This window comes from Tachysurus vachellii, chromosome 11 (assembly GCF_030014155.1).
Source record: "Tachysurus vachellii isolate PV-2020 chromosome 11, HZAU_Pvac_v1, whole genome shotgun sequence".
Taxonomy (NCBI): domain Eukaryota; kingdom Metazoa; phylum Chordata; class Actinopteri; order Siluriformes; family Bagridae; genus Tachysurus; species Tachysurus vachellii.
Window position 1 is genome coordinate 222501 of NC_083470.1, and position 18305 is coordinate 240805.

General features: G+C 38.7%; 1 protein-coding gene across 1 annotated transcript in view; it reads left to right on the forward strand.

Moving 5' to 3' along the window:
• skia (v-ski avian sarcoma viral oncogene homolog a) overlaps positions 1-11338 on the forward strand; it is a 35595-nt gene extending 24257 nt beyond the window's left edge. Inside the window, exons 2-7 of the mRNA XM_060882383.1 lie at positions 4572-4688; positions 5148-5257; positions 5569-5852; positions 6354-6664; positions 9320-9550; positions 9830-11338. Of these exons, the coding sequence (XP_060738366.1) occupies positions 4572-4688; positions 5148-5257; positions 5569-5852; positions 6354-6664; positions 9320-9550; positions 9830-10051 (1275 nt within the window). The 3' untranslated portion in view covers positions 10052-11338. The remainder of the gene's footprint in view (positions 1-4571; positions 4689-5147; positions 5258-5568; positions 5853-6353; positions 6665-9319; positions 9551-9829) is intronic.
• Positions 11339-18305: the final 6967 nt, after the last annotated feature.

Below are 18305 nucleotides of genomic sequence, written 5' to 3' on the forward strand. Positions count from 1 at the left end.
GTGAGGTTTATTCTGATTGGCCTGTATTTGAATGAAGTTTGAAATTTTTAGCAAAAGTGGATGAGAAGCAGCTGTTCTGTGTGTGTATGCATGTGTGTGTGTGTGTGTGTGTGTGTGTGTGTGTGTGTGTGTGTGTGTATGTATTCCAGACGGAAGATCTTTTATACACTGCAGCTTCTGAGAAACTGAGCTCTGGTTCCTAGAAACGAGTGCTCAACCCACTCACCCGTCCCCACACACACACACACGCACACACACACACACACACACACACACACACAGACACACACTTTGTTCTCATATTTATCGCACTTGCTCTTTACCTTTTGCCTTGTTAACACACACGTATGCTTTAACCTCATCCTTTTCAGAAAACACCAAACCACACCCACAGCCCAGACCTTCACCACACACACACACCCTCACACACACACACACACATCCTCACACACACACTTTCTGGCAGCTGTGGTGTTTGTGTGTGTGAACATGTCTCTCACCTGCATGAGAGAGAGAGAGAGAGAGATGAAGAAAAAGAGATGAAAGCAGAGAAGCAGAGGAAGAGGAGAGAGGAAGAGACAGACAGAGAAACACAGAAAGAAATAGACAGATGAGGAAGGGAGTGAGAGACAGACAGTTAGAGAGAGACAGTGAGAGGAACAACAGGAAGTCCCTCCCTTCCGGCTGAGGCCTTGATCAGGTCTCCAAAGCACACAAGAGATTTTTCTCTTTAAACTTCAGTTCACCTCGAATATAAATCCCAAATCATCTTCATCTGTACTATAAATATAACCTACAGAGTGTTAAAGGCAGAGGGGACTTTATAGTACACTACTTTATAGTACACTACTTTATAGTACACTACTTTATAGTACACTACTTTATAGTGTACTGGTTACACTGTACTATCTGTAATTTTCTACACACTAAACATCTGTGATTTAGACAGAAACATGTAGCAGGCCAAATGTAACAGATACGCTGAACAGGTATTAAAGTAAACAAAAGAGTGTAACAGTGTAGAGTAACAGTGTAGTGTAGCAGTGAAGAGTAACAGTGTAGTGTAACAGTGTAGTGTAGCAGTGAAGAGTAACAGTGTAGTGTAACAGTGTAGTGTAGCATAACAGTGTAGTGTAGAGTAACAGTGTAGTGTAGCAGTGTAGAGTAACAGTGTAGTGTAACAGTGTAGTGTAACAGTGTAGTGTAACAGTAAAGTGTAGAGTAACAGTGTAGTGTAACAGTAAAGTGTAGAGTAACAGTGTAGTGTAGAGTAACAGTACAGTGTAGAGTAACAGTGTAGTGTAGCAGTGTAGAGTAACAGTGTAGACAGTGTAGTGTAGCAGTGTAATGTAACAGTATAAACAGTGTAGTGTAGCAGTGTAGAGTAACAGTGTAAACAGTGTAGTGTAGCAGTGTAGCGTAACAGTGTAGAGTAGCAGTGTGGAGTAACAGTGTAGAGTAACAGTGTAGTGTAGCATTGTAGAGTAACAGTGTAGTGTAGCATTGTAGAGTAACAGTGTAGTGTAGCAGTGTAGAGTAACAGTGTAGTGTAACAGTGTAGAGTAACAGTGTAGTGTAACAGTGTAATGTAACAGTGTAAACAGTGTAGAGTAACAGTGTAGTGTAGCAGTGTAGAGTAACAGTGTAGAGTAACAGTGTAGTGTAACAGTGTAGTGTAGAGTAACAGTACAGTGTAGAGTAACAGTGTAGAGTAGCATAACAGTGTAGTGTAGAGTAACAGTACAGTGTAGAGTAACAGTGTAGTGTAGCAGTGTAGACAGTGTAGTGTAGCAGTGTAGAGTAACAGTGTAAACAGTGTAAGTGTAGCAGTGTAGAGTAACAGTGTAAACAGTGTAGTGTAGCAGTGTAGCGTAACAGTGTAGAGTAGCAGTGTAGAGTAACAGTGTAGTGTAGCATTGTAGAGTAACAGTGTAGTGTAGCAGTGTAGAGTAACAGTGTAGTGTAACAGTGTAGAGTAACAGTGTAGTGTAACAGTGTAATGTAACAGTGTAAACAGTGTAGAGTAACAGTGTAGTGTAACAGTGTAAACAGTGTAGAGTAACAGTGTAGTGTAGCAGTGTAGAGTAACAGTGTAGAGTAACAGTGTAGTGTAACAGTGTAATGTAGAGTAACAGTACAGTGTAGAGTAACAGTACAGTGTAGTGTAACAGTAAAGTGTAGAGTAACAGTGTAGTGTAGCAGTGTAATGTAACAGTGTAAACAGTGTAGAGTAACAGTGTAGTGTAGTAGTGTAATGTAACAGTGTAAACAGTGTAGAGTAACAGTGTAGTGTAGCAGTGTAGAGTAACAGTGTAGTGTAACAGTGTAGTGTAGAGTAACAGTGTAGTGTAGCAGTGTAATGTAACAGTGTAAACAGTGTAGTGTAGCAGTGTAGAGTAACAGTGTAGTGTAGCATTGTAGAGTAACAGTGTAGTGTAGCAGTGTAGAGTAACAGAGTAGTGTAACAGTGTAGAGTAACAGTGTAGTGTAACAGTATAATGTAACAATGTAAACAGTGTAGAGTAACAGTGTAGTGTAACAGTGTAAACAGTGTAGAGTAACAGTGTAGTGTAGCAGTGTAGAGTAACAGTGTAGTGTAACAGTGTAGTGTAGAGTAACAGTGTAGTGTAGCAGTGTAATGTAACAGTGTAAACAGTGTAGTGTAGCAGTGTAGAGTAACAGTGTAGTGTAGCATTGTAGAGTAACAGTGTAGTGTAGCAGTGTAGAGTAACAGAGTAGTGTAACAGTGTAGAGTAACAGTGTAGTGTAACAGTATAATGTAACAATGTAAACAGTGTAGAGTAACAGTGTAGTGTAACAGTGTAAACAGTGTAGAGTAACAGTGTAGTGTAGCAGTGTAGAGTAACAGTGTAGTTTAACAGTGTAGTGTAGAGTAACAGAACAGTGTAGTGTAGTGTAACAGTAAAGTGTAGAGTAACAGTGTAGTGTAGTGTAACAGCAAAGTGTAGAGTAACAGTGTAGTGTAGCAGTGTAATGTAACAGTGTAGTGTAGCAGTGTAGAGTAACAGTGTAGAGTAGCATAACTGTAGTGTAGAGTAACAGTACAGTGTAGAGTAACAGTGTAAACAGTGTAGTGTAGCAGTGTAAAGTAACAGTGTAGAGTAACAGTGTAGTGTAGCAGTGTAGAGTAACAGTGTAGAGTAGCAGTGTAATGTAACAGTGTAACCAGTGTAGAGTAACAGTGTAGTGTAGCAGTGTAGAGTAACAGTGTAGAGTAGCAGTGTAATGTAACAGTGTAAACAGTGTAGAGTAACAGTGTAGTGTAGCAGTGTAAACAGTGTAGAGAAAAGTATAGTGTAACAGTGTAGAGTAACAGCTTATCTTCTTTTCTTATCTTCTTATCTTCTTATTCTCCTTTTTAGTTATTCATCTGAATCTTATTTTGTCTCTCACACTGTATTTCTCTCTCTCTCTCTCTCTCTCTCTCTCTCTCTCTCTCTCTCTCTCTCTCTCTTTCTCTCTCTTCACCCTCATGGTCTGTATGGGATGGTGTGTGACCTACATAGTGAACAGTGTGATTTGGGACACATTATATCAGAACTGATATAATGTAAGATATGGTATTACAGCCATTCAGCTGTCACTCAGACTTCTGTCCAATAATAAATGCATCTTGATCTGTAGCTCCGCCCTCTGAGCCTGTCTGGGCAGTGGTAGGAAATTGTGAAGATTTACTGTTAGTGCTGGGCTATAACAATAACCAGTGTGTGTTACCAGCATGTGTGTGTGTGTGTGTGTGTGTGTGTGTGTGTGTACCTGCTAAAGATAGCCCAATGTTATGGCTGTGTGAGATTCTGCAGATTCAGGCAACAAATGTTTTCACAGAACTTAGCTCATGTCTGAGCGAGAGAGAGTGTGTGTGTGTGTGTGTGTGCGTGTGTGTGCGTGCATGTACTGTCTCTTCTAGAAAGAGGTGTGATTTCCTGTCTGACTGAATAACGGTTCAAAGTCTGTCCAAGAGTTTAGCTGTTTGTTTTTTATTTCTTTTTGTCTGTCTCTCTGTTCATGTCTGTCTCTTTATAAGTATAGTATCTCTTTCTTTTTGTCTTTCTTACTGTGTTCTCTTCATTTTTGTCACTTTCTCTCTGTTGCTCTCCTAATCTTAATGTCTCTTCTGTCATTCGTTCTCCAATTTTCTTACTTTTTTTTGTCTTTCGTTTCAGTTTTTTTGGTAACATCTCCTCTGGTCTCTCATATTTACTACCAGCTTGGATATTAAAAAAGGTTTATTTTCATTTATAGTTTATATATTTATAGTTTAGAAATTTCTATATTTGTATTTTATTTTTTATTTTTGTGCTTTTTTAATGCAAGGTGGATTCTCTGTTTCCAATCTGGCAACATGACATGTCTCTCTTTATGTTGCTATATGGAATAGATGGTGGGCAACTTTCTATGGAATGTGTGTCACTGACCTCTCTCTCACACACACACACACACACACACACACACACACACACACACACACACACTTGTCTCTTCTCTGTGTGTGTGTCTGTGCAGAGTCAGACTGTATGCTCAATAATTCTGTCTGTCTCGGTCTCTCCCAGGTCCTGGATGCAGTTCCCATTAAAAAGTCTAAGCATGATGATTTCTCTCACTCACCATCAGCAGATAAAGACAAGAAACCTGATTGGTTGCGCTCTCTCTCTGCCTCAGCCAATAAGGTGAGCCATTTAATAGCCGTTTGTATTTAATATTTAATTTGGTTTATTGTCTTCAACATTTACAGTGTTCAGCAGAAGCCTTTATACACAGTGACTTACATTTATCTCATTTATACACCTGAGCATTGAGGGTTAAGGACTTCAAGAGCAGAGCAAGGGCAGCAGGGTGGTCTTAGGATTCGAGCTCATTGCCCTCCACTCATTGTTTCAATGTCTTAATGACTGAACTATCAGTTTCATATGATGTATCCAGTGACATGAGCAGATGTATGACTACTATCTGTGTAGCTGTTTATGTTTAAAAGCTACACTGATAACCTCTCAGTGATAGCACTAGCATGCTAGCTGTCGTTAATCCTGGGTTTTAGCTTGCTGTGTATTTCTGTGCAGTAGAGTAGTTCATTTTTGATTTTGATAAAGTGTGGGTGTGTATGTGTGTGTCTGTGTGTGTGTTTATAGGGTTTTAATTGCGTCCAGCCACGACAAAGAGCGTCCGCATTCAGGCCCTGGTCTCCGAACATCACAGACAAGGACGGTGCAACAAAATCAGCTAGTCTGCCACGGGACAGGTAAAAATACCTGTGATTAGAACAACATTAACCTGTAATGAGCTTCCTGTCATGATAACTTGTAGTTAACCTCACAAAGCCCCTCCACTGAAAGATGAAAACACTGAGATAGAGAGAGAGAGAGAGAGAGAGAGAGAGAGAGAGAGTTTTGTTTTGGCTGATGAACTTCTGTGTAACCTGAGTATAAATAAATGTATAAACTATGGTGTGTAAATGCTAAAATTAGCATTGGTGTGTGTACAATGTCCCATCAGATGTTTATGCTAGCTGTGTGTGTGTCTGTGTGTGTGTGTGTGTCTGTGTGTGGGCAGTTTTTATAATTATAAGTCACTAGAGAATTCGGTGGCTCCAAACGTGGCTCTGCCTCCACTTCAGAAGGGGGCGCTGGTGTCCTTGCCCATCTTGAACCCCACAAGTTGCAGCGAGGAGCGCACTGAGGGACACGGAAAGACCCGGAAGAGGGGGATAACAGGTGAGGGTCACCCAGGACATGCCACCTCTGGACACGTTCAACAAACTCACGCAATATCTCGAGCACCTCCACCACTGACAGAGGAGCGTGACTCGGACGTGGAGGTCGAGGTTCGTGATGAAGGTCAGTCACTTTATTCTAATTCGAAACAATTTTTAACCTTTAACCTTTTTGTTCTTTTGATGTGTTTTGTGTTGTTTTAGGATCTTCACACAATTATTTGACAAGATTTTATGTTGAGCATTTACACTCCTGTGATGTCAGTGATTTATTCATATTTTATTTATTTACACTAAGGTTTTATGCTAATCTTGAATAAAGTAATTAGTGTTTAATAGCTAAACATTATTAGCATGTGAAAGCTTTTTATATGTAAAACATTAGCATCTGCAATTTTAGCTATCTTGTTTATGCTAATCATATCTTATGCAGATGGGTGTCTGCTTTTCATGCTAATTTCCAAGCTATTGTATGATATTTGCTTACAGTTATAGTTTTCCTGTCACTGAGATAAACACCTCAGTGTTAGACTTGTAATGTCACTGAGACTTTTTATTGTTGTTAGCGTTAAACAACATGCTCTTTATTAGCATTTCTCATGCTCCTCCACTTTTCCCTCCACAGTGACCTCCTCGTTGTCTTCACTCTCGTCACCTTCGTTCACGTCCTCCGGCTCTGCTAAGGAGCTCAGCTCTCCAGGAGTTGCAGGAGTCACAGGGATCACCGAGGTTCCCACGGGGCCGGGATCAGGGGTGGAGAGTCAAGTGGGCAGAGTTTCTCTGGACTCTGAGCTGGAGACCCTGAGACAGGCGCTGGATGGAGGAATGGAGTCTCGTGAGTCAAAGGAGAAATTTCTGCACGAGATCCTGAAGATGAGGGTGAAGCAGGAGGAGAAGCTGGGCTCAGCTCTGCAGGCCAAACGCAGCCTTCAGCAGGTACACACTGTACACTATACACTGTACACTATACACTGTACACTATACACTGTACACTATACACTGTACACTATACACTGTACACTATACACTACACACTATACACTGTACACTATACACTGTACACTATACACTACACACTATACACTGTACACTATACACTGTACACTATACACTGTACACTATACACTATACACTGTACACTATACACTGTACACTATACACTGTACACTACACACTACACACTATACACTACATACTATACACTATACACTATACACTGTACACTACACACTATACAATATACACTACACACTATACACTGTACACTATACACTGTACACTATACACTACACACTATACACTGTACACTATACACTGTACACTATACACTGTACACTATACACTGTACACTATACACTGTACACTATACACTATACACTGTACACTATACACTACACACTATACACTGTACACTATACACTGTACACTATACACTACACACTATACACTGTACACTATACACTGTACACTATACACTACACACTATACACTGTACACTATACACTGTACACTATACACTACACACTATACACTGTACACTATACACTACACACTGTACACTATACACTGTACACTATACACTGTACACTATACACTACACACTATACACTGTACACTATACACTTCACAATGTACACTACACACTGTACACTACACACTATACACTGTACACACTGTACACTACACACTGTACACTATACACTATACACTGTACACTATACACTACACACTGTACACTATACACTACACACTATACACTGTACACTATACACTACACAATGTACACTACACACTGTACACTACACACTGTACACTATACACTACACACTATACACTGTACACTATACACTACACACTGTACACTATACACTACACACTATACACTGTACACTATACACTACACAATGTACACTACACACTGTACACTATACACTACACAATATACACTACACACTGTACACTACACACTATACACTGTACACTACACAATATACACTACACACTGTACACTACACACTATACACTACACACTATACACTGTACACTATACACTGTACACTACACACTACACACTATACACTACATACTATACACTATACACTGTACACTATACACTGTACACTACACACTATACAATATACACTACACACTGTACACTACACACTATACACTACACACTATACACTGTACACTACACACTGTACACTGTACACTACACACTATACACTGTACACTACACACTATACACTATACACAACACACTATTCATTATGCACTGCACACTATACACTACACACTGTACACTATACACTATACACTACACTATACACTATTCATTATGCACTGCACACTATACACTACACACTGTACACTATACACTATACACTACACTATACACTATTCATTATGCACTGCACACTATACACTACACACTATTCATTATGCACTGCACACTATACCCTACACACTATACACTATTCATTATGCACTGCACACTATACCCTACACACTATACACTACACACTATACACTACACACTATACACTATTCATTATGCACTGCACACTATACACTATACACTACACACGATTCATTATGCACTGCACACTATACACTACACAATATACACTACACACTGTACACTTCACACTACACACTATACACTACACACTATACACTGTACACTACACACTGTACACTACACACTATACACTACATACTATACACTATACACTGTACACTATACACTGTACACTACACACTATACAATATACACTACACACTGTACACTACACACTATACACTGTACACTACACACTATACACTGTACACTACACACTGTACACTACACACTATACACTGTACACTTCACACTACACACTATACACTACACACTATACACTGTACACTATACACTGTACACTACACACTGTACACTACACACTACATACTATACACTATACACTATACACTGTACACTACACACTGTACACTACACACTGTACACTGTACACTACACACTATACACTGTACACTACACACTATACACTACACACTATACACTGTACACTACACACTACACACTGTACACTACACACTGTACACTGTACACTGTACACTACACACTGTACACTACACACTATACACTGTACACTACACACTGTACACTACACACTGTACACTGTACACTGTACACTGTACACTACACACTATACACTGTACACTACACACTATACACTATACACAACACACTATTCATTATGCACTGCACACTATACACTACACACTGTACACTATACACTATACACTACACTATACACTATTCATTATGCACTGCACACTATACACTACACACTATTCATTATGCACTGCACACTATACCCTACACACTATACACTATTCATTATGCACTGCACACTATACCCTACACACTATACACTACACACTACACACTATACACTACACACTATACACTATTCATTATGCACTGCACACTATACACTATACACTACACACGATTCATTATGCACTGCACACTATACACTACACACTGTACACTACACACTACAAATAAAAAGTGTGTGTGTGTAGGAGTTGGAGTTCCTGCGTGTGGTGAAGAAGGAGAAGCTGCGTGAAGCGAGTGAAGCAAAACGAGCTCTGCGTAAAGAGATGGAGCGACTGCGAGCGGAGAACGAGAGAAAGATGAAGGAAGCGAACGAGACTCGAGCTCGACTCACCAGAGAACTGGAGGAGGCCAAACAGCAGCGCAAGTGTGATAAAGGCTGTGAGGCTGGACGCATGCGTGTTAAATACTCTACTCAGGTGTGTACATGAGCATGTATGCAAACACATACACACCATGAAGTCTGTCACAAATTGTGAAGCTATGAGCACTAACTAAAGCATTGAACAGGGAACTGAAGAAACATGGCACCACATGCAACATAGGATCGCTCTTAGATCTAATTTGAGTAATCAGTCCATCATTCGAATCTCTTCTGGGTCACACACAAACAAACAACCAGCAATTACCTGTGGCACCCTTGGGTTTGTTTTAAACTCAGTGTGTGTATGTGTGTCTGTGTGTGTGTGTGTGTGTAGATTGAGGAGCTGCAGATGAAGCTCCAGCTGGCTGAGGCGGATCGTGAACAGCTCCGCTCTGAGCTCCAGCGGGAAAGTGAAGCTCGTCAGCACCTCGAGAGGGTCGTCAAAGATCTTCAGGATCAGCTGTGGGCCAAAACTGATGGGGAAACACACATAGAACTCACGGGGAAAACTTCTCCAGCTTCTTCTGCTTCAAACGCTAAAGAGTCCACCAATTAATATGCACTCCTGTCCATAGACACACAGTCACACACACACACACTTACACACAGTAATCGTGAAGAGGAGAGAGACGCTGTACAGAGACTGAAGACATTGAAATGAAAAGGAAAAGAAAAAAAAGATGGACGTGTAAAATGGAAGGACATTGAAGCGAAGTGTGTTCAGTGGTTGTGAGCACTGACTTGCGCCTCCTCATCAACACTTGGGATCCTGATTCGGAATATCCAGCGTTGAGATGAACGCAGGATCCAACCGTTTCATCCTACAGTTTAATCACAGTTTACAGAAAGAGCACGATGATGTATTTGTAAATTTTTGTGCAAAGCGATGCCTGTTATCTTTTTTCATTCTAACATTTTTATTTAGTGTGTTTACGGCAGACCTGCTCCTCCTGGAATTACGCTAATTTGGTGTTACAGATGGGATCAGTGTGTCCCTGGAACTTTATATCATATTAAATATAAACACGTTGATACAAATATTTAATAAATGAGCACAAACCTATTTTTGTGCTCAATACTTTTTTGTTAAAAAAAAAAGAGACTTTTATACCAATTTAAATTGAACCTTTAGAGGATTTTGGAGACAAATAATTTTTGTCCTCTTTTCATTAACGTTAAGGAAGTGTGTGTTTTTACACTTTCCTCCTTTTGTAAAAGACTATTTATCAGACGAGTTACGATACAAAAACTTTCTTTTTTGAAATTTTTTTTTAGAGAAATTGAATCTGTGTTGCTTGCTATAATTACTATTACATCATTTCTTAATAAACACACACACACACACACACACACACACACAGAGTGTGTGTTTGGGTCAAAACCTCATAATGTATCTTAAAAAGATATTTGAGTGTGTGTGTGTGTGTGTGTGTGTGTGTGTGCATGCATATCCACCTTTGGAACACAAACGCATCGAGCTAAACCAAGGCAGCCATGTCTTTTGTAGGGCTGTTTTTAAAAAGTGACAGAATGTTCTTTTTAAGTAAATTATATGTAAATATGATTTTTTTTTCCTTTTTTTTAAAGTTACAATAATGAATCGCACTTTGTCATAACGAGATTCTGCGTAAAAATGCATTAGCCTCTCTGTACCTTTATTTCAGAGTTTAACCTTCAGGAGTATAGAAAATAAATAAATAAATAAATAAATAAGTAAACAAATGAACAAACAAACAAATAAATAAAAAAGAGCATTATGTTGATTATATGCAACACAGTTACATGCGATGTAATCCTATGTTTAAGGCAGAAATATTGTAAATAAACATTTGAAAACACAAAAGAGGGTCTTTATGCTCTGCTTTGCTGAAACGCTTCTCTAAAGAAATACTTTTTTTTTTGCAGTTTATTTCTCGTCAGCCCAAAGGTGTGAGAACTGTTTGTTTGTTTCTTTTTTATTTTAGCAGCTATTAAACTCAAAGAACTTTCAACATTGCTTTGCTTCCATCTTTATTTAGTAAGTTAACTAACATTATGCTGAATTACACTGACTGTACAGGTTACTCAGCTCTCTCTCTCTCTCTCTCTCTCTCTCTCTCTCTCTGTCTCTCTCTCTTTCTCTCTCTCTCTCTCTCTCTCTCTGTGTGTCGCTCTCTCTTTCTCTCTCTCTGTCTGTCTCTCTCTCTCTCTCTCTCTCTCTCTCTCTCTGTGTCGCTCTCTCTTTCTCTCTGTCTGTCTGTCTGTCTCTCTCTCTCTCTCTCTCTCTCTCTGTCCCTCTCTCTCTCTCTGTCTCTGTCTCTCTCTCTCTCTCACTCTCCCCACCCCTTTCTCTCGCCTCCATCTCTCTCTCTCTTTCTGCATTGATTAATATAAACCAATATATTTAATTATTTTTCATAACTGTTATATAATGAAATATTTTGATGGCTAAACTAATTTGGTGTGTAAATAAAAAGTGAGATGTAACCCAGACATTCTTCACTGGAGTTTACAATAATAGCATCAAAATGTGTTATGTTTGTATACTCGACATTTCTGCACATTTCTAAAGCTACCTGCACAGTTCTCTAGTGAGTCTGAGTGAGTCTGAGTGAGTCTGAGTCTGAGTGAGCCTGAGTGAGTCTGAGTGAGTCTGAGTCTGAGTGAGTCTGAGTCTGAGTGAGTCTGAGTGAGCCTGAGTGAGTCTGAGTGTGAGTGAGTCTGAGTGTGAGTGAGTCTGAGTGAGTCTGAGTCTGAGTGAGTCTGAGTGAGTCTGAGTGAGCCTGAGTGAGTCTGAGTCTGAGTGAGCCTGAGTGAGTCTGAGTGAGTCTGAGTCTGTGAGTCTGAGTCTGAGTGAGTTTGAGTCTGAGTGAGCCTGAGTGAGTCTGAGTCTGAGTGAGTCTGAGTGAGTCTGAGTGAGCCTGAGTGAGTCTGAGTCTGAGTGAGTCTGAGTGAGTCTGAGTGAGATACATCATGTTATTACATTCTCTTACCCAATCAGAGGACAGCTTGTGTTACCGAACATGACATTTTCTTATGCATGACATTTTAAAGAATGAAAACTAATCTGCTGTTTGTGTGAGGATCATTATCAGGCATTATAAGTGTTAATTGTGTTAATAACATTTATACAGAAACTGAATTAATTTGTGAAAAAACACTATAAGGACAAACACATACACACATGTAAACACACCTACACACACATCTACACACACATACACGTACACACATCTACACACACATACACACGTACACACATGTACACACATCTACACACACATACACGTACACACACACATACACGTACACACACATACACAAACAAATACACACACACACACATGCACATACACATGCATACACATACACATACACACACATACAATGTCCAAATTTAAACACACACATATTCAGTTTGCAATAAATAAATAAATAAATAAATATGTCTCTCCAAGAATGAAATGTCTTTTAACATTTACAAAAATCTATTATAAGATTTGATGTAATATTTACAGACACATCTCCAACTCATCTTGTTCTCTTTGTTTGAACAGACAACGTGGCTGTTTTGTAGTGTTTTACTCAGTCGTGTGTGTTCTGTAACTTTCATGTTTTTTTTTTTCGTTTCATAAAAATGGAAAGATTTTGCTAAACATTTGGTAAATTGTTTTGAATAGAGAGCCATTTTGTTAATAACAGCAATAACAGGACACACGTTAGGTACAAAAACTGTCAATATTTTTCAGAAAGTTGGATTTTACAATATTGTATTATAAATATATCTTGTGTTTGTTTTTAAAAAACATTCAATAATTGTTTTATAAAACAGTTTTATGGCTACTTCATTTTTTTTGCCTTTACTTTGAATTTCAATACGTTTTTTTATTAAAGTGTAGTTCAGACTGTATCAGTTTTTAATTTCATCATCATCAGTATTTTATTTTTTATTTTCTTCCTCCGTCACCAGACATGAGCACAGTTACAATTTACCAGATTATTATGATCTTTGTTTGGTGCATCGAATCTGTCTGAAAGAGAAAGATTTAAAGTGAAATGTAATAATAATAATAATAATAATAATAATAATAATAATAATAATAATAATAATAATAATAATATGGTGGTTGTCGGGTTGTGAGTTGTGTGTCACATGTTTGACCCCAACAGGACGTTCATGTGTTGCGTCTCAGCCTTTCACTGCTGCTGTAACAAAACATTACAGTTTTAGGTTTTATAGCTTGCTTATTATTTTTGTATGACATAAAATAAAATGACGCTTTGTTTATTCTTTCTTCTTTTTGCATGCAGACTGTAGGATAAAGGACTTTACTGCAGTGAGAGACTGTACAATATATAGATGCTTTAATCAGAAATAAAACTGTTTGTCTTAAATATTCTGGAGATTCTTCACCTTAATGCTAACTAGTTAACTCGGGCTAACCTCAGGTATGATAATATGATCTAAATCTAGCAGGAATTCTAATGCATTTTAATAGATGCTAACACTCAATACTGCTAACACTAGCCATCTGACTAACATGTTAAACTGACAGGAATTCTTTTCCAAGATTTTACTCCATAGTCAGTAATGTGTACCGCTAGATATAACCAGGTAGATAACTGGATTTTAAGGCATTCAAAAAAATCATGCAAGGTTAGCTCTTATTAACTTATATGTATTGCTACTATTAAATTAGCTAACATAAGCTAATCTAACAGAATTCTTTTTAGCTAACATTTATTTACATGAGCTGAATTTTACAGGGATATCTGAAGGGTTTATATTAATTACTGTTAAACGTCTGAGAGAAACTGATCAGAATTCACTTTTATAAATGTTATTTAAAGGCAATTATGTTATGGATTGAGTTTGTATATATGTATACAGTGGTGTGAAAAAGTGTTTGCCCCTTCCTGATTTTTTTTTTCACGTTTGTCACACTTTAATGTTTCAGAACATCAAACAGATGTAAACATGTCAGCGTTGTGGGGATAAAAACAGACCCAAATGCAGGACAGCTAAAATAAACTGAATTTATTAACTAAAAAACACAAAACAGGGACAAAGACACGACAACCAGACTAGACACGGGACGACATACGACGAGGATTCTGCGCTGCAACAAGCAACACTGCACGGTTATATACACATCACAATTAACACGTGAGGAACAGGTGTGCAGAGGCGGGGAGGAAGAGACAAGGGCGGGGCAGACACGTGACACAGAAACACAAACAAAAGCACGTGGACAAAGTCTGGGCTGGGTCCTGACAAAACATTAATCAAAGATAACACAAGTAAACAAAGGTTTTATTATTAAGGGAAAACAAAACCCAAACCTACATGACCCTGTGTGAAAAAGTATTTGCCCCCCTGTTAAAACATAACTGTGGTTTAACACACCTGAGTTTAATTTCTCTAGCCACACCCAGGCCTGATCACTGCCACACCTGTTCACTATCAAGAAATCACTTAAATAAGACCTGAGTGACAAAGTGAAGTAGACCAAAAGATCCTCAAAAGCTACACATCATACTGAGATCCAAAGACATTCAGGAACAAATGAGAAAGAAAATAATTGAGATCTATCACTCTGGAAAAGGTTATAAAGCCATTTCTAAAGCTTTGGGACTCCAGTGAACCACAGTGAGAGCCGTTATACACAAACGGGGAAAACATGGAACAGTGGTGAACCTTCCCAGGAGTCGCCAGCTGACCAAAATTACCCCAAGAGCTCAGCGACGACTCATCTAAGATGTCACAAAAGACCCCACAACAACATCCAAAGAACTGCAGGCCTCACTTGTCTCAGTTAAGGTCAGTGTTCATGACTCCATGTCAGAAAAAGAACATCATACAACAGTAAAACATGGTGGTGGTAGTGTGATGGTCTGGGGCTGTTGTGCTGCTTCAGGACCTATGTGTGTGTGTGTGTGTGTGTGTGTGTGTGTGTGTGTGTGTGTGTGTGTGTGTGTGTGTGTGTGTATAACATACTGAGTGAGGTGTTTGATTTCAGTTGGTTCTCATGGCTCTATTTTTGGGTGTGAGATGCAAAAGGTGTGTGTGTGTATGTGTGTGTGTGTGTGTGTGTGTCTGCAGCTGTGCCTGTCTGGCTCTAACTGTCTTGGAAATCATTTTAGATATTTTTTTTCTTATTTTAGGCCTTTATTTCTATCAGGAAGTGTGTGTTAATACAGAATGATGAAATAACCTAACTTTTGAACCTACACATTCAATCATATCATCTTAGGGAGATTTTTTATTGCCACCATTGCCTCAGGCTCACTCATAAGGGATAAATATAAATTTTATTTACACACGGGGCAGAAAGGGACAGACAGACATATACAAAGGGTTAGGGTTAGGGATTTATTCTGTTTCAAGAGAAAGACAGAAGATAAAATGAGATACTCATATTTCACATGTTTACAGAGAAATGAACACATTGGTGTGTGTGTGTGTGTGTGTGTGTGTGTGTGTGTAGGCACATTTTAGTCACACCTCACTGACAGCCTGATTAAAAGCACCATGATAATATTATAGTTTAAGTGAAAAGTCAATCACAGTATTGATACGAGTCATAGAGGTCATTAGTGCACATTAGTGATACGTCTGTCTTTTCCTTTAAAACCACACACACACACACACACACACACACACACACACACACACACACACACACACACACACACACACTGAGTCAGAGTTGAAACTGAAACAATACCTGCTTGAACAACAGTCTCTAAGCGTATGAGTCAGAGAAAGATAATGGCTGCGATAAAGTGTCTTTATGCCACTATCTTCTGATAAAAAAAACAGAAATGACAAAAGAACACATTTATTTTATTCATGTACAGGTCTCACTGTGCTGAAGGTGTTTGTGGTTGTAGACCATGTTTTCATTTTCAAGAATTTACTCTGAAACTCATTTAAACTTTAATAAAAATTGAACATTCACGTTTATGTTTTTACGTCTTTACTCTGTTCAAAACCATATAACTATAGAATAATGAAATCATTTCACTCAGAAATATAACATTACAAACATGATTAATACCTTTTTTTTTTCAAAACAAATATTAGACTGTCCTGAATTTATTTTTCTAGAATGATCTACAGAAATTCATAAATAACCAATGAGTTATTGAACTTCAGAGAGAACATCTGTGTGATTCTGTGGGCTTTAACACTTTAACTTGAATTTATTCTCTTCTAGAAATTCTGACTTTTGTGTCCAATCTGCTTAAACCAGATGGTTCTAAAGTTGTGTTTGTTGCATTCTTAAATCATATTTAAATCTCACTTTGGTTAGACCACAGATAAGTGCTTCAAACCTGATCTCTGAGCCTGGTTCCTCTCAAGGCTTCTTCCTCTTATCATCTCAGGGAGTTTTTCCTTGCTGCCGTCGCCTCCGGCTTGCTCATTAGGGATAGGAATAAATATAGTATCTTAAATTTTAAGTGAATCTATTTTAAAATTAATTAATTGTATGTATTCATTTATTTATTTTTATCCTTATTTTTCTTCATATTATTATTATTATTATTATTATAATTATTATTATTATAATTATTATTATATATTTATTTCTTTTTTTTCTCTCTTCTGTTCCCATACTTCTGTAAAGCTGCTTTGAGACAAAGGGAAATTGTTAAAAGCGCTATACAAATAAATTGTATTGTATTGAATTGAATCTCTGTAGTCACCTATTACAGATGTAGTTGCTCTCATTCAGAAATCAGAGGTCACACTTCATCTACCCTCAACTGTTGTCTCAGTCTCAAACAGTGGTGGTAGGTGGGCTCTGGAATTGACAGACTGCTGTTATCTCAGCTTTAAATGCCCACTACTCCTTTGATTTTCTGGCACTAACTGAGACCTGGAGATCCCCACAGAATACAGCTATAGCAGCTGTTGTGTCCTCTGCTTAGGCTTTCTCTGACTTACCACAAGAAACAGGTAGGGGTGCTCATCATATTCCAGACCATTTCACAAGACCTCCTGCCCTTCTTCACCACAAACATCAATGGATCCATAGCATCTGGTCATGTGCCAACTACCTTCAAAAGAACAAGGGTTATTTCCATCCTGAAGAAACCTGCTCTGGATCCATCAGACATCAGCAACTACAGACCGGTATCACTTCTTATTTTCTTGAACACATTGTTTATAATCAACTGTCTATCTTCAATTGGGAATTGGGATGCTATGGGAATGCTTCTTTGAGGAAGTTGTGTCTGAAGCCAATTTCATGGCTTTAATTTAATGATTACGTGCGAGCAAGTCTATATAAGGGCATCTACATCGCTTTACTCCAGCTTCTTTGTCTTGCTTTGTTTATGTTTAAGCATGTTAAGCATTTTAAGAGGTGCATAATCATGGGGGAAGACATGCACGCTCTTAGCATTGTTTGTTTGGGAAAGGAGAATGCCCTGTTTGCTCTTGAGAGAGCTGGCTGTGTGCATTGTGAGGGGTTACCTCTGTGCAAGCTCCAATCCCGCTTGGCTGTATTTTCCAGCCAAGCGTCTGCACCTCGTGGTTTGGGTCCACGAGGCGGCACAGCGGCTTCGATCATGTGGTTCGCAGGTTGAGTTAGCAGAAGTGGAGCAAGACACAGTTCTTTCTCTTTTGGGAGCTTGCGCAACAATTTCTCACAAATCAGAGGAGAGCATGCTGCTTTCCATGTCGAATTTTGATGTGGGTGGAAAGGGCTTTCCTCCTCTGATCTGCCGCCATTATAAGACTTGAAAGTAATGGGTATTGGGTGATGCCTGGGATTGAAGAGACGCTTGCAACCTATATCTCTCCTGTGCTGGTTGCCTTGGAG